The sequence below is a fragment of the Megalobrama amblycephala genome, linkage group LG4, assembly GCF_018812025.1.
Source record: "Megalobrama amblycephala isolate DHTTF-2021 linkage group LG4, ASM1881202v1, whole genome shotgun sequence".
Classification (NCBI taxonomy): domain Eukaryota; kingdom Metazoa; phylum Chordata; class Actinopteri; order Cypriniformes; family Xenocyprididae; genus Megalobrama; species Megalobrama amblycephala.
Window position 1 is genome coordinate 25,037,520 of NC_063047.1, and position 25,134 is coordinate 25,062,653.

The 25,134-nt window shown below is 35.7% G+C and overlaps 1 protein-coding gene across 3 annotated transcripts in view; it reads left to right on the forward strand.

Annotated features, from left to right (window-relative positions):
* The window catches only part of lamc3 (laminin, gamma 3), a 142,722-nt gene that overhangs the window by 99,819 nt on the left and 17,769 nt on the right, over positions 1–25,134 (forward strand). For all 3 annotated transcript variants that reach the window (XM_048188515.1, XM_048188514.1, XM_048188516.1), the window contains 6 exons: positions 1,515–1,613; positions 3,694–3,830; positions 5,685–5,801; positions 14,676–14,874; positions 16,835–16,938; positions 20,230–20,463. In XM_048188515.1, coding sequence (XP_048044472.1) covers positions 1,515–1,613; positions 3,694–3,830; positions 5,685–5,801; positions 14,676–14,874; positions 16,835–16,938; positions 20,230–20,463 — 890 coding nt within the window. The remainder of the gene's footprint in view (positions 1–1,514; positions 1,614–3,693; positions 3,831–5,684; positions 5,802–14,675; positions 14,875–16,834; positions 16,939–20,229; positions 20,464–25,134) is intronic.

The window sequence follows — 25,134 nt, forward strand, 5'->3', positions numbered from 1 at the left end:
CCTCTTTTAGAAACCTTTTTAGGGATAAAAGACTACAACTTAACTGCACACAGTACACAGTAACTGTACACAATGAAAGATTCAAAAATGGAGAACAACCTTGACAAGATATACAATCAGCAGACGCAGGAAAACATGGCTTCCACAAAAGGAAAGACTGTGTCTGAAAAAGTGTGGTAACACTTTAATTTAGGGTCCAGTTCTCACTATTAACTAGTTGCTTATAGCATGCATATTAATAGGATATTGGCTGTTTATTAGTACTTTGTATTAGCAAATGAAGACTTCAGATGCAAAAGCCTCTAAGTGCCATTTGAAATTTTCTTATAAAATTAGCATTTTTATCAAGCTTGTATGTGTAGGTTTAGTTATTTCACTTTAATGGCAATGAAAAGGACCTATTAATTGCCATTAAAGTGAAATTACTGAACCTAAACATAGGAGCTTGATAAAAATGCTCATTTCATAAGAAAATTTCTGATTATTTCAGAAAATTTCAGATTTTACAGCACTTAGAGGCTTTTGCATCTGAAATCTTCAAATATTAATGCCTTATTCTGCATGACCATATCCTACAACTCTCATACCCAATACCTATTAATAAGCTGTAGTTAAGAGTTTATTGAGACAAAAGACATAATTAATAGTTAGTTAATAGAGAGAATCTAATCTAATCTAAAGTGTGACCAAAATTGAACTATGATACCATATTCACATAAAGATAAATAAATATAAACTTTGTAATGCCAAGGTACTTGTGTTTATATGTATGTATACACTATATATATATATATTGCTCTTAAGCATCATTACTCAAGTCTTCAGTGTCACATGATGCTTTAGATATCATTCCAATATGCTGATTTGCATCCTTGCTGAATAAAAGTTTTAATTTCTTTGAGAAAAAAATCTTACTGAGCCTAAAATTTTGAACGGCAGTGTGTGTTGTTTAATTCAAACATTTTTGTTAAATATAGTAATTATTATAAGCAAGAAAGAAAGAAAGAAAGAAAGAAAGACAAAGAAAAATAAAGAAAGCAAGAAAGAAAGATTTCAATATTGAGCTGCATACAGATTATATCCACCTGAGGAGATTTGCACATTGCATATGCACACTCAATGACGCAAATAATAGTGTAATGCAAAAGAAAACACAGGAGAAAGGCAAACATCAAAAATTTTATACCCCACTGCACTTTCATGTGGCCCATGTGGGTCAATGTTTTTGGGTGCAAATTAGTTGGTTCACTGGAGCGAAATGTGAAAGAAAAGATATGAAAAGAGAGAGAAAGAGAGGAGGGAGGTTACTTGTCAGGTAGGAGAATTATGGGTAATGGCAAGCCAAGTAAAACTGTGGTTTCAGGCCATGTAACAGATCAAGGTGAGAAAAAAAAATTAAAGAAAAGAAAAAAGTTTACACCCGACAGAACAGCTCTGACCTGAGGCCGTCAGCCAACTGACCTGCACACTACTGGCACATCAGTGGTGGCTCATTCATCTGTGTGTTCAAACAGGTTGTGCGAGTGTGATGACAGGGGCAGTGTTGGAGTGTGTTCAGCTGAAGATGGGCGCTGCTATTGCAAGACGAATGTAGAGGGATATTCCTGCAACAGGTGACCTTCTATTCCTCACCCTTGCATACCATCTCTTCTCTCTTTATTTCTCATCTGCAACATTTGGCATTCATTTCACCATTTGCATGTGCACAATAAGAGTAAGAGACATTAAAGGCAGGGTAGGTAAAAAATTTTGTTCCAAATTTGTTTAAACTTTCTATATATATCCATGCATAATTAAAATGTAAGAACTCTGATAAAAAGAGTATAAAAATCGAGTGACTCTAGACCGTTTAATCTGTATTAAACACAGCTCATTATTTCCATCCGGGACGAAACATAGGATTGGCTTAGGCGACTGTCACTCTCTCGCAACCATGGCAACCACCCTTTTGCCACACATGACCTGCCCACTTGCGCACGCACGTTTGATTTGGGGAATTCAAGAGGCATGGATCCTAGGAATACCAAAACAATGGCAGAGAAACGGCAAGCAAAATTCACAGTACCGGCCTATGCAGTTAGTGAAGGCAAACCAGGCAAAAAAAGAAAGACAGTAACAGTACAAGAAAAGGCAATGAACAAAAAGTCTTTGGATAAACAAAGAAATAAAACGCGAGTTAATATCGGCGTGGCTTTCCGGCGATGGCGAGAACTGAGGGAACTCAAGGGGCTGAAAAGTGACTCCTTGATGGCTTTATTTCTGCTGGACAGGTAAATCTTTCTTTTTGTATTTTGATCATACATATTTTTTTGTTTATTTTTTCATGAAGCATGTGTCATTAGCACACGTAGCTGCGTAATATAGCTAACTTAACATTACCTAGCGAGCCGTAGTAGAGACGATAAATAATCTATAGGCCTAGCTCAAGATGATAGCTATAGTGTTGAATTGTGCATAATTTTGCTTTAGATATCTAAATACATGTTTAACAGATAGTAGGCCTAACGTTACTCCGCATCTAGGAACTTTTCTTAGAACTATATTTACTCTTTTACTCTTTTACCATGTTCACCTGTAAGTTTACCTGCACTTTTTTTTTCGCCTTTGTTTTGTTTTTATATTCTCTACCTATGTTTACTGATGTCTTTATCTTGTATCTGTGTGTGTCGTACACACTTTGTTGTATGTGTGTGTTATTATTTTGTGTCTGCAATGCAGTTGTGAGTTGATATTTGAGTGTATGTTACTCTGTTTATCTGTAGAACAACGTATATGTTATGAATCTTACACAAAATTCATCTTCATCACAGTGTAAATGATGGTAATGGAAAAACGTGTATCATGCAACCTGTTTTTAGCTTTGCCTTATAGATAACTAGCTCGTTAGCGTATCAAAAAATACATATTTTAAACTTTACCAATATCAATATGCTAGCTTGATAGTGAGTACTAAAATACATCTTGTTTGTTTATCTTCATAATTATAAAGTTATTTTTATTACATGTGATTCTGACATGATGTCACTACATGAACTGTGCTCCTTCCTCTCCGCTCGTCTCAGGTAAATAATGCGTCTTCCAGCTCAGTGGTCGGAGTCGCACGTTCATGCGTTTTGGGGGCGTGGCTTTGGAAGGAGCCCAGAAGGGAGGGGGTGGAGTGAATGGAAATAATGAGCTGTCTTTAAAACAGTCGTGAGAGGTCTACAGACACTCGATTTTTATACTTTCTTTTTCAGAGTACTAACATTTTAATTATGTATTGATATATAAATAAAGTTTAAACAAATTTTGAAAAAAAGTTTTTTTATACATTTTTTACCTACCCTGCCTTTAATATTATTATATTTAGCAAAGAGAAGATCTGTGACACAAATCAATTTTTTTTTTTTGATTGCCAAATACTCCAGAAACCAGTCATTTATATAAATTGGGTAGTATTTTGCCTTGGTTATAATACCTTTTATTTTGTTTGCTTAATAGGCCTCCTAGCATGTCCACATCATACACAAATACCTCCATTTACCATAAATCAATGGAGAAATGCTCATTTCCACTCCTCTCTGCACATAACTCAATAAATAAGAACCACATTTTCCAGAACTTCACATAAATTATTTTGATAAATATGAGAAAAACTAAACACTCTATACCAGTACTTTATGTCTGCTTTATGTGTCTTTGTGTGTATTATAGGTGTAAACCAGGCTCTTTCAACCTCCAACTGGATAACCCAGATGGCTGTAAGAAATGTTTTTGCTTTGGACACTCCGTCGCCTGTTCATCCTCCAATCAGTACATGGCTTTTAATATTACGTCAGACTTCCTAGAAGGTAATTTATCAACTACACTGGTTTTACATGATTTACATACTGAATATCGGTGTTCACTGCTTTTTATGTAATTAACATGTGTTTTAAATATCCTTAAGAGAATATATAGTAGGGTTCAAAAGAACTGGGACCACATTAAAAATGTATTTTAAATCCCATTTTAACAAAGTTTTGAGATTTTCAATATTTCAAATCAAAGAAAAATTTGTGATGTCAGATTGATTAGGACTATTTCAGATTTCCGCAAGTATTTCATCATTCAAATTGAGTGATCAAATATCTGACATTAATCATGTGACTATATGCACGACTATGTCTTTCACATGGTCTTGCTTCCATTGAAGCACAAGACACTCTTTGGATCATCTAAAATCATTTTGGAGAATATCAGGCTTTACATCAACAAGTGCTGCTTCCATTAAAGGGATATTTAAAAAATGAAAAAGCACATCCATCCATCCATCATAAAAGTAATCCATACGGCTCCAGTGGGTTAATGAATGCTTTCTGAAGTGAAGCCATGCGTTTTTGTAAGAAAAATATCCATATGTATATACAGTACAATCCAAAAGTTTGGAACCACTAAGATTTTTAATGTTTTTAAAAGAAGTTTCGTCTGCTCACCAATGCTACATTTATTTAATTAAAAATACAGTAAAAAAACAGTAATATTGTGAAATATTATTACAATTTAAAATAACTGTTTTCTATTTGAATATATTTCACAAAGTAATTTATTCCTGTGATGGCAAAGCTGAATTTTCAGCATCATTACTCCAGTCTTCAGTGTCACATGATCCTTCAGAAATCATTCTAATATGCTGATCTGCTGCTCAAGAAACATTTAATGTGTACAATTGTACAAAATATTTGTGTACAATATTTTTTTTCAGGATTATTTGATGAATAGAAAGTTCAAAAGAACAGTGTTTATCTGAAATCTAATCTTTTGTAACATTATAAATGTCTTTACTGCCACTTTTGATTGATTTAATGCATCCTTGGTGAGCAGACGAAACTTCTTTTAAAAACATTAAAAATCTTAGTGGTTCCAAAATTTTGGACTGTACTGTATATAACTTGATAAACGAAATAACTGGCTTCCGGTAACAGCCGGATGCGAATCTAGTTTTGGTTGAAGGGTTACCTCTAACCTGACGCAAGACGTATTGACGAACAGAAAATAGAGCAAAACAAAATGCCGGTCATGAATTAGAAGTCTAAAACGAGAATTTTTAAAGAGAAAGGTCAGAGGAGCTTGAGTTTGTTTCCCAGCCTTATTTGTTTGAACCATGAGAGGAGTCTACTCTCACCTAAGCACACTACACCTACGTCCTTCGCCAGAACTTGACTCTCTCAGGAATGCTTGGATGGCCGTTAATGGAAGCTTAGTGATTACAGTTTATGAAGTTGTAATGATGGATATTTTTCTTACAAAAATGCATCAGTTCACTTCAGAAAGCCTTTATTATCCCCCTGGAGTCGTATGGATTACTTTATGATGGATGGATGCGCTTTTTTGGGCTTCAAAAAAATAGCACCATTCACTTCCATTATAAAGCTTGGAAGAGCCAGGATATTTTTAATATAACTCTGATTGTGTTTGGCTGAAAGAAGATGATATACATCTAGGAAGTCTTGAGGGTGAGTAAATTGTTTTTGGGTGAACTATCCCTTTAAAGCAAAAGAGAGACAAACCACACTTAAACATTTTGAAATGTACAGAAATTTTAATTTTACAATTTATGCTGATTATTCAATTTGTAAAAACATTTTTGTATAGAATAAAAGAATGGGAAATGGAAGCATTTTCACCAGGGATCTTAGACTTTGTTTTGTGTACTCTGTGTTCAGATCCAGATGGCTGGAAGGGTGTGTTCTCCGAAGGGCACGAACAATCCCTCATCTGGAAGGAGGGAGAAGTCTATCTGTTGCCCTACAGAGAAGAGAATGGCTTCTACAAAGCACCTGGTAGGACAGCAAGTATAAACTTCCCCTTGTGTTGGTAGGAGTTGGCCTGCCTGAAACAGATTTACAGTCACAATGAATGAGTTGTTATATAGTTATGAAATTTTAGACCAATATCTACAATTAAGACCAATACAATTGATTTACACGATTTACATTCTGTTCTTTTCTGAACAACTGTACAAAGCAGAACCGTAGCTTAGTTTGACTTTGCGTAGTAGTCTCGTTTATTTATTATAAGCTTTCTTTATTTTGCAAAAACAAACAAATGATAAAAACAGTGGGCTAGAATTAGCATGCTTAGCCATAAATAGTATTTCATAAAGCAGACTTTGAAGATAAACCAGCTGTACAGGCCAGTTCGGAGGATACTTTTAGTTCAGTTCCCCTGAGCGTAGTGAAGAGGCTGAGGGGTTTTACTCTTGTCTACACAGCAATTTACCGCCACGGGAGACACTTAGCCAGACCAACTTGGCTGCTCACTCAGGAAGAAATCCTGTTTAACATCACGTCTTCATGCCTCACACATTTTCTCAAGGACTGCACATAGACAAATATACACCAACACAATGTCTTGGGACTGAATACCTTTAAAAAAAAAGTAATTTTTGTGATGTAGAAATTGAATAGTAAGGTTTCTTACATATCCACAACGCCCTAATGTGCTTGTTTAGTCTCATCCATCTTTGTTTTCCCACCATTGACTGGCTGCAGAGATGCAGCGTTGCCCTTTTTGGTGCCGTTTCTCTTATCGCAGCGGCGCAGGGCTTGTTTGTGCCGTTCTGGCCGCTCGGCTAAAATGCGCAGAGATCTATTGCTCCCTCGATGCGTTTAACGATCTCATTTGCTTTCCTTCCCTCCCTGTTTCCCCGTTTGCTCACGTCTCCTCATCCATGTGCATTTAGAGTACAGCCACCCTGACAACTGCAATGGCACCCAAGGACTTTTTAGATTATCTTTTTATAAACGTCGTGATCTCTTTTATTTGGATCTTTAATGCTTTTCACACATCACCAGTCTCAGCAGAGAGGAAATTTCTATGTGAAGGAGGAACGTTTCCCTGATTAAGTCTGTCTTGAGTATTGGAAGGAGTTTAATAGATACTATGAATGTGTGTGTTTGTGTGCGAATGATTCTTCAGTTGAATAGCTCATCTAGCTGGGCACAGCTTTGGGCTTTTGACACCACTAAGGCTGCCATGTCAACAGAGGGGTGACAAGATACCATAGCCAAGCAGCCAAGCCAAGAGTTTAGCTGGCTGACTGAGCCAGACTGTGTGTATATGTTTGTGTGTGTGTGTGTGTGTGTTTGTTGTGCGATCTCCCCAGAGGTACATCTGCTCCATGGTGAGAGAACAGAGTGGAACATTTATCATAGCTTTGAGGAGAAAACAACATGTCACATACACACACACATAAACACACATACACACCTCCCAAAAGCTGGTTGCAAGCTGTCTCGGAGTCACAAACACAGATGGAGAGAAGCGGAGGTCGCCGAGAGATTAGAGTTTGAGATGGATGGGGGTTGGAGGGAGATCTAAATGTCCCCATCCTCAGAGAGTCGTGTCCAGATACCACATTGTGTCCATGAGCAACTTGGCCAGTGCACCCTGACAGCCAACCATATGCCTGGAATAAATCTCTCCGGCAATCATGGCTCCTGGCGAGACGTATCTGATGTGATCAACTGAGACAAGTGGCACAAATTATGCTCAATCCTTTAATCACTGAGATTGATGTTTAAAGCCAGGGTTTAGTTGTAATATCTCTCCCAACTTCTCTCCTCCCCTTTGTAATGTTGTGTTGATTTTAAAATGCAGAAATATCAATAGATCTGCAGCAATAAGGCTAATTACATTCATGAACAGACACCTCTGTAAAAGGTCTGATATATGCCGCATTGATGCTGCTACGGTGTTCTTAATACAGTGGGTGGTGTGGGATCATACCGGGAAAAAGTGCACCTCACTGTGGTTGCAGTGAGAAGCTCAAAGGTAAATATTGAATAAATACCTGATGTATAAGTCCACCTTCACTGATTGATCTTCCTCGCTTCTGAATAATAGAACAGGATCTTCACTGTTTTATGTTGCTTTAACACATAACATGGGGTGAGTTAATGATGACAGAACTGTGATTATTTGGAGAATATATATATATATGTATGACATTTTTCTTTGGAATATAAAATAGTTGAGAAATGTCTGTTTTGTTTTGGAGTTTTTGTGTTGGTTTTGATGTTTGTTTTGGATCATTGTCCTGATGGAAGCTCCAACCACGGCCCATTATTGGATTTCTAGCAGAAGCAGCCAGGGTTCGATTTTTTTTTTTTATCTGGTGGTATTTCATAGAATCCATGAAGCCATGGATCTGAACAAGATGTCCAGGACCTCCAGCAGAAAAATAGGCCCACAACATTAAAGATCCAGCAGTATATTTAACCGTGGGCATGGGGTATTTTTTATCCATGTGTGCACCAAACCCATCTGGTGGGTTTGCTGCCAAAAAGCTCTTTTTTTAGTTTCATCTGACCATAGAAGTCGGTCCCATTTGAAGCTCAAGTCTTGTCTGACAACTGAATATGCTGGAGATTGATTCTGGATGAAAGCAGAGGATTTTTCTTGAATCCCTCCCGGGCAACTTGTGGTGATGTAGGTGCTGTTTGATCATTTTTTTAGGCTTTCTGAGATTCAAGACTCAACTAATCTCTGCAATTCTTCAGCTGTGATCCTTGGAGAGTCTTCGGCCACTCAAACTTTCCTTCTTAGGACGATTTAGACATACGTCTTCTTCCAGGCAGATTTTTAACATCTTTAGTTGATTGGAACTTCTTAATTATTGCCCTGATGGTGGAAATGGGGATTTTCAATGCTTTAGCTATTTTCTTACAGCCACTTTCTATTTTGTGAAGCTCAACAATCTTTTGCTGCACATCATAACTATGTTCTTTGGTTTTACTCATTGTGATGAATGATTAAGGGAATTTGGCCTTTGTGTTTCCTCATGTTTGTACTCCTGTGGAACAGGAAGTCATGGCTGGACAGTTTCATGTTTATGATCACCCTGGTGTGCTAAAAAAATGTAAATATGAATGGGAATATACTTCAGAGATATTTTACTCATAAATATTCTAGGGGTGCCAATAATTGTGGCTAACGTGTTTTGAAGAAAAACATGTATTTCGTAATGTTATTTCACCCCCACTTTCAATTCTTTTCTTTCAATGAAAGGTTAGATCTTTGCTAATTTTATTAATTAAAGATCAAAAGGATAAACAATGCAGATTTATTTTTACAGTCATCTTTGATCATATTTACCAGGGGTGCCAATAATTCTGACCACCACTGTAAGAAAGAAAGCTAGTATATGATAAAAGAATTTTCATTTTTGGTGAACTATTTCTGAAGTGCCTTTGAAACGTACAGCATTATTTATTGTGTTGACATAATTTCCACTGAAACAAGAAGACATTTCAAACAGCTCCTCCCATTTTTTTAAAATAGCCAATAGCGTTTTGTTTATACCACAGTTCCTCCAGAGTCAGTGTTGCTAAGTCTGCGGTTTTCCCCCACAGAATTGGGCTACCCCAGTGGAAAGCATATTTACACTGTCTGAATCATTCTCTATCCGCTTTATAGTGCACTTTGTGTCATTTACCATGTAGAAAATAGTAAATGTGTGAGCAAATGACCAATTTTAGCCATGTAGCTTCAGCGTCTGTTTATAATGTAGGGGACGGGGCGCTTTAGATCCTAGAGAGCATTTAATTGGACAGAAAATCTAATGAGAAGCTGTGGTGCAGAAGAAGTGCAGTGTGATGTTATCAAAATCGTTGATCCATATTGATCCGTATATACGTTTTGAACACTTATATCTTCTAAATGTGAATTTTATCATTGTTCTGGAGCACACTAGCTTATAGATAACACATTCATACTAAAGCCAAAAAACTTCAGTCTTGCTTTCTTTCATTTAAAATAACTATGCTGTCTACCCTGACTGGGGTTTATTTCAGCTGTGTACACATTGAATGTTAAAAATAAAATCTAAATAAAAATCTTCCCATTTTGCCCATTAAAGTACAAACTCAAAACCCCAGAAAGATGTAGAAAATGTATTTCAGCGGGCCTCTCCCTATAAAAACGACCCAGATGCTCAATCCATCCCCTCAGAGGGATTGTTTGTGTGAAGCTGAGGAAATTTAATTGAGGCTCAGTGGGTTTAATTGAGTCAGGGAAAAGTTAAAGCCTGGATTGATTGTTAAGTTTGATGGCGGCTCGCTAAATGTCACCGGGCTTTGTCGTCGTGGTGACGATTAATTTGTTTGTCTGAGAGAGGGTTAAAACCTCCATTTAATCAAATCTGATCTTAAAGAGATAGGAGTTAAACTAGTAGTGCTGGAAGGATCTGGATCCCTACAAGGGATACTGTATTCTTTTGCACCGCTAACACTATTGACTTTTTTATTTTTTTTATTTATAGCTTCAGATTTTCCACAAGATACAGATTGTCGAGTGTTTCTGGAGAGTCTGTTTCGGGTATTGGAGAAAATAAATAAATAAATAAATAAAATAAAGTTTGCCTCAGCATCCCTACAGGTGCTGTAGTTTGTGAATAAGCTTTCATGGGGAAGGTTTCAGCGTGCTGTCAGACCTGAAAACAACAGGAATCCAACAGGTACAGAACATTTTAGCCTCCTTTTGTTGAAGTTGACTCATACTTGTCTCTCCATGTGGAACAGCAGGGGGGCAGAGAAGAAAACACTCCCGCTAAGTATCTAACAAGCTTTCAGGTTGTCGGGGCTTAGAATGTTTTACAGCTCTTTGTTTCAGGTGAAGCATGTGGCGCTGTGCATGTATTTTAGGGCTCAGTTCGATGGTGAAGAGATGATGGGAACAAGAAACTCTTAGGGGTGCCACATAATGGTCCAATGAGAGATTCAAACCCACAGAGTGACCAATGCTTTAGATAACAGGAAGGATTATAATTTTTTCTATGATTTGTTTGCCACAGTATGCCCAGAATTTGAGCCACCACAACTACAAGACCAAAATTATACAAATAAATGGTTTGAATGCCTGTGCTTGAAATGCTGTAACCTTTAATATTTACTGTAACTTTAAAAATATTATATCACATAACTTTTGTATAGAACATGACCTGATGTTTTGGTTATCGAAGGAGCTCGTAGATGGGTAACTAATGACTATGGGGCCTTTCACATGAAAGCGTTCTTGAGTTTAAAAATATGATGGGAAGTAGAAAAAAACCCCCGCAATGTTTAGAGGCATACATTTTTAGAGTTTGAACTTGTCATCTGCGAGATACTGCAAAAGAGGCAAGCGGAGTGGTCAAGGTCTGTCTAGTGCATGTTTACATTGAAAAACAATGGAGAAGCAGTGCTGTGGAATGTAAAAACGAGTTGTGTGTTAGAAGTATTGAGAGAAAGGGAAGGGTTGACATCATTGAATCACTTTCATAGCACAGCAACTATCCTTAAGCAGAGCATCTAATCGCCGCCAGCAGGTGTAGGCATTTCTCTCAAAGTCCCAATACAATAAAACAATTTTTCTGTAACCACTGGCTATTCTATGTCTGGACATATTTTTTCCAGTCTGCCTTTTCCTTAGCTCACCCTCTTCATCCTATTTTGTCACATTTTTCTCAGGTATTACTTTCACTGTATGTCCTCAGTGTAACTCATCTCTGGAAAATGTTCTGAAGCAAGCATTAACTTCTGTGAGGAGTAAACTCTAACCACCTACAGACACAGTGGCCCCAAGGACGAATTATGGTCCTGCGAGGCCCCGGGGCACCAGCCGCTTGGAGGCACCCCATCAAAAACAAATTATTATACACACACACACACACCTTAAAAGGGATAGAAGTGCAAGCTTTGTTTAAAAGGGTGTACAGTATGATAACATACAAACTACAAGAAATTAGTAGCCCATTTTCGCCTAAGAGTTAAATAGGATAAAATAAGATGTTATGGTATGTTTTTTTGAGTCAGGGACTTTTGCCTCATATTTGTGACTTTTCATATTTTATTCTACTAGGTTCACCCAAAAATAAAACTTCTGTCATCATTTACTCACCCTCATGTCATTCCAAACCTGTAAGACTTTCGTTCATCTTTGAAACACAAATGAAGATATTTTTAATGAAATTGAGAGATTTCTGTCCCTCCAATTGACAGCTATGCAACTACCACTGTGACCAACCAAAAAGTTAGTAAAGAGATCATAAAACTAATCCATTTAAATTGAGTGGTGTCCAAAATTTCTGAAGAGACACGTTTGCTTTATATGATTAACATATCTACTTTATGCTTTTATTCACATACTGTGTAACCATTCATCAACACACAGATCAGTTATGGTTAATGGAAACTCAAGCATGTTGCTTGACGTGCGAGAACCAATGAGGTTCATTCTTGTGTTATGCAGTACGTTTAAGCTTCCGTAAGAACCAATGAGGTTCATTGCGTTACGCGCACATTTGAGCTTTGCGTTCTCGTGCGTCAAGCGAGTACAGATGAGCTTCTGTTTATGTTCACTGATCTTTGTTTATATGTGAATAAAAGCCTAAATTTAATCAGTTCATCATATAAAGCGATCAAGTCACATCAGAAAATTTAAACTTAACGGCTCAATTCTCTTTATGAACTTTTTGAAGCATCAAAGTGGTAGTTGCGTAGCTGTCAATGAAGGGACAAAAATCTCTCAGATTTCATTAAAAAATCTTCATTTGTGTTTCGAAGATGAACAAAAGTCTTATGGGTTTTGAACGGCATGAGGGTGAGTAAATGATGAGAGAATTTTCATTTTTGGGTGAACTAACCCTTTAATATCATATTTCAAGACTTCTTGTTCATGTATAAAATAATAGAATGGCCTAACACTTGTGATAATCAAACAATGAAGCAATGTTTTAAGTCATCCAAATTAATTGAAAAAAGTATTGATTTTTTTTTTTTTTTTTTTTTATTACATAAAACCACTTTTTTTTTTTTTGCACAAAAATAAAAAGTAACCTTGGAAAACAGATAAATCCACTACACAGTATCTGTACATAAACATATTACAAGAACACCAGGCCTGTGCTTTTGAAGTTAGAAATGAGATTCAATAACACCTACTGCTGCATTCTCCACCAGTATTGTAAATATTGCTGCTGCAAAAACAGTGTAATAGAGCTAATGGCAAGCTTGAATGTTGCTGCTATTTAAAATGTGCCAGCTACTTAACATCCACTCTGGCTTTTTTATAATACATACTTATTCAGTGGAGCTGACTTTATGAGCTTCAAAAGTTTAGTGATTTAGGCATAACAGGTTAATAAAAGAAGACATTTCTTCATTTCTCTCTCTGTTTAATATATATATATATATATATATATATATATATATATCTCACTCAGCATGGGGTTCTTTGAAGTCTTGTTAAAGCTCTTTAATGAGGCAGTAGGATATGAGTGGCAATTACGATTGTCCTCTTACACTCTCTTGCATATAGAGATGTACAGACACAATGAGATCCAACATTCTTACTTTCTCCAAACCGGAAAAATCCACTTCCTTCTGTGAACAGAACATTTTGCCCTCCTGTTATATTTTTACAGTTGTTATTTGTCACGGTCACACATTCTTCATTGTTCTGGTGTTTATCTTTGGTAATCGGGTCGTTGCAGCTCAATAGCTGGTGTAATGTGCTGGTAATCTGCAGGTTGTGAGTTTGTGCTCCAGAAAATTCTGGGCTGCCCTTAAGCAAACCACTTAACTCAATTCACAGCCTAGCTGTTGCTACCAGATAGATCTTACACTCATGTTTGCTTAATCACACCATGGTGATATACAAATTAGAATATGCATGGGAATTGTTAAAGGTGCCCTAGAATTAAATATTGAATTTATATTGGCATAGTTAAATAACAAGAGTTCAGTACATGGAAAAGACATACATTGAGTTTCAAACCCCATTGCTTCCTCCTTCTTATATAAATCTCATTTGTTTAAAAGACTTCCGGAAAACACACGGATCTCAACATAACACCGACTGTTACGTAACAGTCGGGATCATTAATATGTATGACCCCAATATTTGCATATATGCCAGCCCATGTTCAAGGCATTAGACAAGGAAAGGCAGTATTAACGTCTGGATCTGTGCACAGACAAGGTAAGCCAGCAAGAACAACAGCGAAAAATGGCAGATGGAGCATTAATAACTGACATGATCCATGATAGCATGATATTTTTAGTGATATTTGTAAATTGTCTTTCTAAATGTTTCATTAGCATGTTGCTAATGTACTGTTAAATGTGGTTAAAGTTACCATCGTTTCTTACTGTATTCACGGAGACAAGAGCCGTCGCTATTTTCATTTTTAAACACTTGCAGTCTGTATAATGCATAAACACAACTTCTTCATTCTTTATAAATCTCTCCAACAGTGTAGCATTAGCCGTTAGCCACAGAGCATATAGCCTCAAACTCATACAGAATCAAACGTAAACATCAAAATAAATACTTTACTCACATAATTCGAAGCATGCATACAGCATGCATGATGAACATCTTGTAAAGATCCATTTGAGGGTTATATTAGCTGTGTGAACTTTGTAAATGCACTGTAATATAGTCGAGAGCTCGTGTGGCAGGGAGCACGCGATTTAAAGGGGCGGCGTTGCCAAAATCAGGGTATAGTTAATGATGCCCCAAAATAGGCAGTTAAAAAAATTAATTAAAAAAAATCTATGGGGTATTTCGAGCTGAAACTTCACAGACACATTCAGGAGACACCTTAGACTTATATTACATCTTGTGAAAAAGCATTCTTGGGCACCTTTAAATGTTTTATCTTTATGTTGCAGATAAATATCTGGGGAACATGTTGCTAAGTTACGGACGGACCCTTAGCGTGTCATTTACGGCTGAGCTGGAGGAACTCTTGCCCAGAAGTGTGACCGTGATGCTGGAGGGCTCTGGAATATTGGTTTCTGCTGATTTGTACTCTAAGCAGGATCCTTATTCCTCACTGGAGATGACACCCATCAACACCTTCACTCTCAGGTGTGTGATTCTCTCACGTGTGGCCAGATTATTAGTGTTCAAACTGAAATGTTTTCAAGTTTTAGCAGCAGTTTTAGACACAAAATGAATATATTAGGGCTGTCAAGTGATTACAATTTTAATCAAATTAATTACATGATGTGCTGATTAATTAATCGCACATCAAATTTGGCTGAGAAATTACACCCAAAAGATAATTTAAAGTCATTATTGTGTTAAATGAGAAAAGCATCAAATTGACATTACAAAATATAGCTGTAGAAAGAAATATTTTATTTGATTCAACATAGAATTTATTACGCATAAACCTTTAGGCTACAATGGCCATGATTTTTTTTTTTTTTTTTTTTTTTTTGTCAGAAGCTGCATCTGAATGGGTATTTAGATATGTTTACAGACCAAAACAGTTTGGTTACCAACATTTTTCAAAATATCTTCTTTATGTTCCGCAAAAGAAAGAAAGTAAGAAAGTCATACAGGTTTGAAACAACACGATGGTGAGTAAAAGTAAATAAAATTTTCATATTTAGGCAAACAATCCCCAAAATATGGTTTTTTTTTTAATGAAATGATACTCTAAGTAATAAACTAAAACTGCCAGTAGGTGGCAGTAAATGTTAAATAAGTAAGTAATTCGTTCATTCATTCAATTTGTTCAAACGGCATTCAGAAATGAAGTAAATGGCTCTCTTTACGAATGGGCCACTGAATCATTGGTTCACCCGATTGATTCACTCAAATGCGGATTCATTCATTCATGTGTTTTTCTCAGAGACGCACAACAGTCTCTCTGACATTATACAGTAGGTAATATTTTCACTGGCAAAACTGAGCAAAAACAGAAAATACTGTGTCTAAAACATAAAGACAATATTAACTTATTTAACTTTTGTATAAAATCAATATAACATTTGCACTCTATTCTGGACAAAAATAGCACTTGAATCGCTTTGCTGTATTTCTCATTTGTAAGTCTGTATCTGTAAATATAATTGTACAGTTAAAAAGGCATGTAACATTTTGCACATATCAGATAAGAAAACAACCAAAAAAACACAAAGGCTTCCCAAAAACCAACTGGATTAGGTGGAGTTGAACATGAAACCATACATGTGTGGTAAACAACAAAATACATAGTAAAATAAACATAGTGGTCTTTGGGGATGTTTGCAGACCGACAGGTTCACTTCAAGTCAAGATTCAGCCGATAATAAGGATGTTTATTGTACAAATGTACTACATGTGATGGGTGAAACAATGCGATTTATCACAGGACTGAACTTCGTGTTTAGAAATATATTGTAGTTGTTCCCATGGAATTGTAAGAGCAATAATTTTTTCTTGCAGCATTGCTAAAAGCTGGATATTACTCCAATTACACCAACAACCTGTGAATTGATCACCAAAAAAAAAGCGTCTTAATACCAAGGGCTATAGGGAAAATATGCTTAGATTGCTTAAAACAGGTGTTCTTTTGTGTTTTCGGAGGAAGGTATTTCAGTTTCCATGGCAGACTGAAACATTTGCCCACTGAGACCACATGGCTTATTGTTAAGCATACTTGTAATTGAGTAAATAACATGAATAAACATTAGAAAACATTTGTGGTTTCAAACTTCTGTGTGCATGTGACATTATGTTTTTGTGTTTCAGCATATGACACTTTTACTTGGAAGTGTTTTCTGCTAACCTGAATGTTTTTTTGGAAGCTTTTAACTTTTGCATTAATTGTTTTGACAGGTACTTTCCTGCCAGAGTGACAAGAAAATAGATATATTTTCCCATGACTCATCCATACAGAGACAGTTCTTATTGCGTTGACTTAAATTGACTAGACCGTAGTGTGCCCTAATGAAGAGCCTCAGTTTTACGTAAAATAATGTTTTCTCTAGAAAAAGACTACCATACTTATTATACCAGACACAGTCACATTTCTAACTATTATGTTTCTGCTTTCCAGGTTAACAGAAAAGGACGTAAATCCATCTATAGCCCCATTTGAGTTTCTCCGAATGCTTTACAATCTAACTGCTCTACACATCAGTAATGCAGGGGGCCAGAACTGTAAGTCATTGTTTATATATGTGCATGTTTTGCCACTGGAATTAATCTAAAATGCAATCAATTACAAAACTAAAAGAAATTGATTTAAAGCAGCTAAAGGAATAAGCATTTTAAACTTGACAGTATGGACTGGACTGTAATCAGAGATCGATTAAAAGTCTAGAGACCTTTATTTTTAGTCACATCCCCCAATTTTTTCCTGTATTTCACATAGTGGAATACACAGTATAGCTGAGTGAATTATAGGTATGGATGTTTTTCATTGTGGAATTAATTCATTGTTTTATTTATTTATTTATTTTTAAATCATCATATGTTGTTTTCCATTTAACAGATTGGCATAAGAAAATAATGTAATGATGGTTTTGCTTTTCATTCTGGAAAATTGTACAAAAGTAGCTAACAAAAAGCAATGTCATGAGTGGTTTACATTTAACATTGCTTTGTGTAATGATTATGCTTCAGTGGAGCATACAGTTTGTGTTTTAGCATGTATTATATTTATTTTTAGTTTTAGTAAAAAAAAAAAAAAAATTAGTTTTCGAGGGTTAAGATAGGTGCCAAGACAATTTCATAATTCACAATATTCTTCTTCTTATTATTATTATTATTAATAACAATAATAATGTTCTTATTAAAAAATATTGTTAATAATAAATTTGTTTGTTTCTCATGATGCTTTAAATAAATAATTATAATAATTAAATACATATTAAATATAATTCTAAATATCAATATAGGGCCTAAATTCCTATATATATATATACACACAGTACAGTCCAAAAGTTTGGAACCACTAAGATTTTTAATGTTTTTAAAAGAAGTTTCGTCTGCTCACCAAGGCTACATTTATTTAATTAAAAATACAGTAAAAAACAGTAATATTGTGAAATATTATTACAATTTAAAATAACTGTGTACTATTTAAATATATTTGACAAAGTAATTTATTCCTGTGATGCAAAGCTGAATTTTCAGCATCGTTACTCCAGTCTTCAGTGTCACATGATCCTTCAGAAATCATTCTAATATGCTGATTTGCTGCTCAATAAACATTTATGATTATTTTCAATGTTGAAAACAGTTGTGTACTTTTTTTTTCAGGATTCCTTGATGAATAGAAAGTTCAAAAGAACAGCATTTATCTGAAATACAAAGCTTCTGTAGCATTATACACTACCGTTCAAAAGTTTGGGGTCAATAAGAATTTTTATTTTTATTTTTTTGAAAAGAAATTAAAGAAATGAATACTTTTATTCAGCAAGGACTCATTAAATCAATCAAAAGTGGCAGTAAAGACATTTATAATGTTACAAAAGATTAGATTTCAGATAAACACTGTTCTTTTGAACTTTCTATTCATCAAATAATCCTGAAAAAAAATATTGTACACAAATATTTTGTACAATTGTACACATTAAATGTTTCTTGAGCAGCAAATCAGCATATTAGAATGATTTCTGAAGGATCATGTGACACTGAAGACTGGAGTAACGATGCTGAAAATTCAGCTTTGCATCACAGGAATAAATTACTTTGTCAAATATATTTAAATAGTACACAGTTATTTTAAATTGTAATAATATTTCACAATATTACTGTTTTTTACTGTATTTTTAATTAAATAAATGTAGCCTTGGTGAGCAGACGAAACTTCTTTTAAAAACATTAAAAATCTTAGTGGTTCCAAACTTTTGGACTGTACTGTGTATATATATATATATATATATATATATATATATATATATATATATATATATATATATATATATATATATATCACATAAAAAGTCAAACATATGCAATAAAACTACCATTTAAATAAATAAGTTAAATATTTTGAAGTCCAATTTCAGACAGAAGCAGAACAGAAAGCAGCGTACACTCAAGAAATAAGTAAGGAACTGTAGAAAAACAGAAACCTAAACTGCATATATATATGCCAAGATGCACTTACTAATACATCGAGCATGAATACTGCAATATTTGAGTCTGAGACAAACGGTTTGATTTTGTATGATTCTACGGAGGAACACTACTTTGAATATATTTTCTCTCACACGATCTCTGTCTCTCTCACGTCTGTTTGCGTTCAAAAGAAGTAAATTACAGCTTACCAAAGAGCATAATTATTCCTCTACCACATCTTGCACTGACAGGTCCTCTTATTGATTCTTGGAAACTGGTGTGCTGAAATATGTGCGTGTGTTTGAACTGCTCTCCCTTTCTTCTACAATGTACACAACATGATAATCAGTTTGTATATGAACACACACATGCAACTGCCAGTGTCTCTCAAAAGCACACATAAACATTGGTCTTCCTGGCCATGTCCTGATAGGACAATAGGACTCTGAGACTCTGGAGAAAAAGAGAGATGAGGTGAGAGAAACTTGATCTGTGTACTGCCTCCCTCCATCACTATTTATTAGGTGGTATGGATCCCTGAGAGAAACAAAGACCCACTCACCTTCACTATGTTCCACCTCTCTCCGCTCAGCCCTTATTGATTAATTCATTCCTTGTTCATTTATTCATATGGTGATCAAAGATTCTATCTGCTTGCACCCAGTGGTCCTGATGTCTGTCTGTGTGTAAGCAAAGGTGAGGGAGAGGCAGAGGGGAGCTTTAGCAGGCAGGCTATGCAAGCTGCATCGTGAGGGCAATTACAAGTGGACAGGACACTGTGATTTCACATTCAGTGTACCTCCATGGTGGAATGCTCTTCCCAAATCCATCAGAATGGCTAAACCTCTCTCAAAAAAAAAAAAAAAAAAAAAAACTCTTCCATGAGCGCTTTACTTATAACAGTTACACAGTTAAAAAACATAATGTTTTTTATTAAAAAAAAAGAAAAAGTAATATTGTGAAATATTGCTACCATTTAAAATAACTATTTTTTTTTCTATTTTAATATATTTTACAATGTAATGTATTCTTGTGATGGAAAAGCAGAATTTTCAGCATCATTACTCCAGTTTTCGGTGTCACATGATCTTCAGAAATCATTCTAATATGCTGATTTGGTGCTCAAGAAACATTTTTATTATTATCAATGTTGAAAACAGTTGGGCTCTTTAATATTTTTGCGGAAACCATGATACATTTCTTCAGGAATCTTTGATGGATGGAAAGTAAAAATCTTTACTGTCACTTTTGATCAATTTAATGACTTAATTTCTTTACAAAAATAAGCTTTCTGACCACAAACTTTTAAATGGTAGTGTATTTATTTTTTTATTATGTAATTTATACGTAGGATGTAATATATATGTTTTTTCTTGTTTACAGACACCTCTCAACTCTCCAGGGTAACCCTTGAATCTGCAGTCCAGACAACCTACCATCCTGATGTGTTTCCACATGCTTCGTGGGTGGAGGTGTGTACATGTCCCGCAGGATTCACCGGGCAGTTCTGTGAACTCTGTGCTCCTGGATTCACCAGGGAGACCCCTAATGGTGGACCCTTCTCCCCATGTGTACCATGCAACTGCAATCAACATGGGACCTGCCATCCTGAGACAGGTTGGGAGTGTGTTTGTTTATAAGCATGCAGTCTGTAATGCATGGTATCTTCCAATGATACATCATACTGTTTCCCCACCATAGCAATGTTCCTTGAAGCCAAGTTGGTTGTGGCAGCCATCTTGGTTTCGCCTCTGAGCATTTATTTTCTATGTAGAAACACTAACATTCAGAAGTTTGAAACACTAAGACATTTTCTGTTGTTGTTTTTTGAAAGAAACTGGCACTTATTCACCCCGGATACTAATTTCTAATCATTTATCATGCAAGTGTCAGCTTTTTCTTTGAGCTCTTTCTAAAAGCCAGCAGTATCTTCTATTGACTGTGGCAGATAAAGCTGGTGTGCTGTTCAATGAATCTTCAAGCACCAGGCTTCTCCTTCTCAAACTACAGACTTTCATTTTGTTGTGCATCTAGGCTGTCCACTTCTCTCCCTGTGCTGCTTAGATCGTGTTTGCTTTGTTCTTATGTACGGAACAGCCTTCATCTCTCAAAAGAACAATATAATGACATGAGAAAAATGTGTTTGTGTTGGGCCATTTATAAAACAGAAATTTTGCTTGAAATTGTACAGTGACTTACAAGAAAAGTGTGTGTATTCACTACGTTAACAAGTGAAAAAAGACAAGGTTCTGCTGTTTCCACTGTTCATTAAGCAGCACAACCATTTTCAAATAAGCTAATAATAAGAAAAGACTCTTGAATATCAAATCAGCACATTATAAGGATTATATAACACAAGGTTTTCCAGTAGACTGGAGTAATAACTGCTGAAAATGGGGCTTTGCAATCATCGGCAACAAAATATCTACACCAGTGTTCAAAACTTTGGGGCTGGTAAGATTTATAAATGTTTTTGAAAGATGTATCTTATGCTCACAATGGCTGCATTTATTTGATCAAAAGTGATATTCAGGAAAAAAAATAAAAATAAATAAATTTAAATTTGGATGGCAAGTCCATTCTTCAGTGTCACATGATCAGAATTATGTAAATGCCGATTTGATGCTCAAGAAACATTTCCTGTTATTATCATCAATGTTGAAAACAGTTGTGCTGACTAATATTTTATTTGAATAGAAATCTTTATAAATGCGTTTACTGTCACTTTTTTATCAGTTTAATGTAGCCTTGCCAAATAAAAAAGTAAAAAACTTACTGACCCAAACTTTTGAACTGTAGTCTATATAATTATATAAATAAGATGCTATTTACACAAAGAGAAAAATAGCATATTTTCTAGCGAGAGATGCAATTTACACTAAGTGACAATAGCAGCATTTTCTTAGCGATATGCTATTTACACTAGGTGAAAATAGCGATAGATTATTTTTACACCATGTAAGTATCAGTTCTTTGCAATAAGAGTAAATAATAATTAGATGCCATCTATACTTTATATTGGCAGATACTATTTGCATAGATGCAATAATATCATATATTATATATGTGTAAACGATTATATTTATTAAAATTATTAAATGGATGCTGCCTTATTGGGAGAATAAAAACCAACCCTACTGCTACGCCACTGAAGACATTGAATTCTGTGCGTCTTTCTTAAAACTTGAGTGGCCTAACCAGACACTGGTGGGTGGAGCTAGTGTAAATAGCTTTTGCACTTAGTGTAAATAGACACTCCGTTATTGGACAACTGCAATAATTCTAAACTGTAAACAAGTTTTTTGATTGTATTTTGATTAATTTAATGCTACATTTGAACATAATGAAAACTTTTTAAAAAAACAATGTCTTAAGTGTTTCAAATGTCAAACTTTTGAATGGCTCTGTAATAGACGTATGTACAAGTACAACTCCTATCTCTTCTAGATAAAAAAAAAAAAAAAACAGGCAATCCCTCTATCAAAAATATGATTTGCTCTTTTATCTAAAAGATAGAACGTCTATTCCTACAGCCACCACATTGACTGCTGCAATTTCTCCCATTCATTTAAGTGGTCTGCTTATACTGTCTCTGACTATAGGCTTCCAAATACATTTTTATACATCCAGCACAATCACTCAAATGTTCCTCTCACAATCTTCTTCTTGTTCCTGTCATTTCCAGTACTACTTCTCCTTGTTCCCCTCTCACTATTTCATTCTTCCTCTTGTTCTTTCAGTGACCCCATTAGCAGCTAGAATGGCAGGCTGTCTTTCTGTACAGGGTAGATAGAGTTCACGCTCGCTACTCTTTCCTCTATTAGACCTGCAAGCCAACCACCGACTAATTAATTGTAATGTCGATTGCACAACAAAGAGTGTTTATTTGTGTCTGTCTCCTTTCAGCAATGACTCCTGGCATGGATTTGAACATTTGTCCTCCCATCTTTCTTTCTCTCGCTTTGTCTGTCTCTCTTTCACACTGATGAGTAATTTCACTCTCTTAATATGCGGCAAATTAAACCTCCATCATTCTTATTATGAGCGTAATGTGTGATTAGTGTGGTACAAGTCTTTAACATTACAAATTAATGTCAGACATGACTTTATCTACCACTCGGGGTAGGCAAAAGGACGACCCAGAGTTAGAGATTCACAAGTATGCAAGAAAAAGGGAGGGAATGGAAGGAAGAAGGAAAGAGGGAATCAAAGCAATAGGAGCTCAAGTGGGGGGGCGAAAGATCGTACGAATGTTTGCTCAGGAAATCTCCACCTCCCAAGAGAATAGGGAGGAGCCCACTCCTTTTATTTATTTATGAACCTGTTTAACTTCAAAGCAGATTTCGCCTAAGTCACAGCGGGTGCTGTTCATTGCCATTTAGCTGCTTAAATATTTTCCAGGTTCGTAAATAGAACTAGGCCCGCAAGGTCCCTGCTGAAAACCAGCACGCTCATCATTAGCATATGCATACGTCACTCTTCATTTTTCTCCGCACCAAAAACTCAGTGTGTTTTAATCTCATTTCCTATTCGTAAGCCTAATTATGTTTTGTTGGTCCTTTGATGAGCATTAATTCGATCTCATTTCTGCTTGAGGAATGGTTAGACAGGCCACGCCCCTTTGATTTATTATTTCCAAGCAAGAGGGTGTTTCTCACGGTAATGTAATATGGTTGTAATTGGCCGTTAATTGGTTATTAGTCTTGTCACTCAGCACAGGTGTTGTTTGTTTGGTCAGAGATAAGAGAGGAGGGAAGCTCACCTCTTCAGTCTGAATCCAGTGGTGCTTCGTAATTGTGATTTATTTAAAGTCTGCCCGTTTGTGTCATTTCTATTTTCCTGCGAGCAATACAACAGATTGGAAAATGTTCATATTTGTGGCGGAAAAATGGAACTGTGGCACAGTGTTGCGCTGGAGGGCTAATGAAGTCAAGCATATGTCCTTCGGATGCACATATATTTTGCGTGCGTGTGTGTTTCCGGGTCTCTTTCTTGAGTGTTAATTTAAGGGATCCCATCCATAAAATTAGGTGGGTTTGTATTTGTCTGGGAAGAATAAGGGAAAGAATAGAGAGAGCAGCAGAAAAAGAGTGGCTTTCTGAGAAAGGGATTTTTATATAAATGTGTATACATTAACTGGAACAGTCACAGAGAGTGTGATAGCATTCATATCTCGCCCTAGTCCATTGTGTCTTTTTTTTTATTCTCTCTTCCTTTCACTTTCTTTCTCTCCACATCCTTTGCGAAGTAGATGTGCATTCATTTTAGATCAGTAAATATAGCAAAAACTAATTAATTTACAATGCATAAAACACCTAGCAAAGGATGTTTGTCTGAATATTTGCTTAATTAAAACCAGCAAATAAAGAAAAACAGCACAGAGTCCCACAAATGAATAGTCACCACAGACTTATATTAAAATATATTCTTAGATCCTCATGTTATATGATGTCCAGTGTTCACATGGGTTTTAAAATGTGGTTTATAAGGGTGAGTCATACATTTAAAAGACTGTTTTTCTGCATGTTCTATTCTGAAATTTTCTCTCTCTGTTCCTAATGTCATCCTTTTTCCTATAGTGAAGCAGACCTTAAAAAGGAGGTTGAAAAAGATAATGAAAGGACAAGGGCAAATAACTGGAAAATATTCTTTAGTAAGATATTCTCTGCAGTCTATTTTTCAGAGTAGTGAGCATACATCTTCAAGTGAAGTTTTCAATCTTCTTAGTTTCTGTTTTTAGAAATACCACCATACACAGATAATACAAGTGAGTATCAGGTAGGGCTGGGACAATACATTGATTCTCGATACAATTAATCTGGATCGATGTTGATATGTTCTCTCTCGAATCGATTCGGAGCTTAGTTTTTAACAGTAGATGGCGCTCTAGGCTAGTTTTTAACCGCACACTAAAATGCTCATGAAGAAGACAGCTGGAGAACGTTTGTGCGTCATAAGTGGTTAAAAGGTGCCCTAGAACTAGTTTTAACAAGATGTAATATAAGTCTTAGGTGTCCCCTGAATGTGTCTGTGAAGTTTCAGCTCAAAATACCCCATAGATTTTTTTTTAATTAATTTTTTTAACTGCCTATTTTCAGCCATAATTACATATGCACCGATTTAGTGCGCGGCCCCTTTAATTCTGGCGCTCCCCCGCCCACGAGCTCTCGACTGCCTTAAACAGAATTTAAACAAAGTTCACACAGCTAATATAACCCTCAAAATGGATCTTTACAAAGTGTTCGTCATTCATGCTGCATACATGCATCGATTCCTGTGAGTATAGTA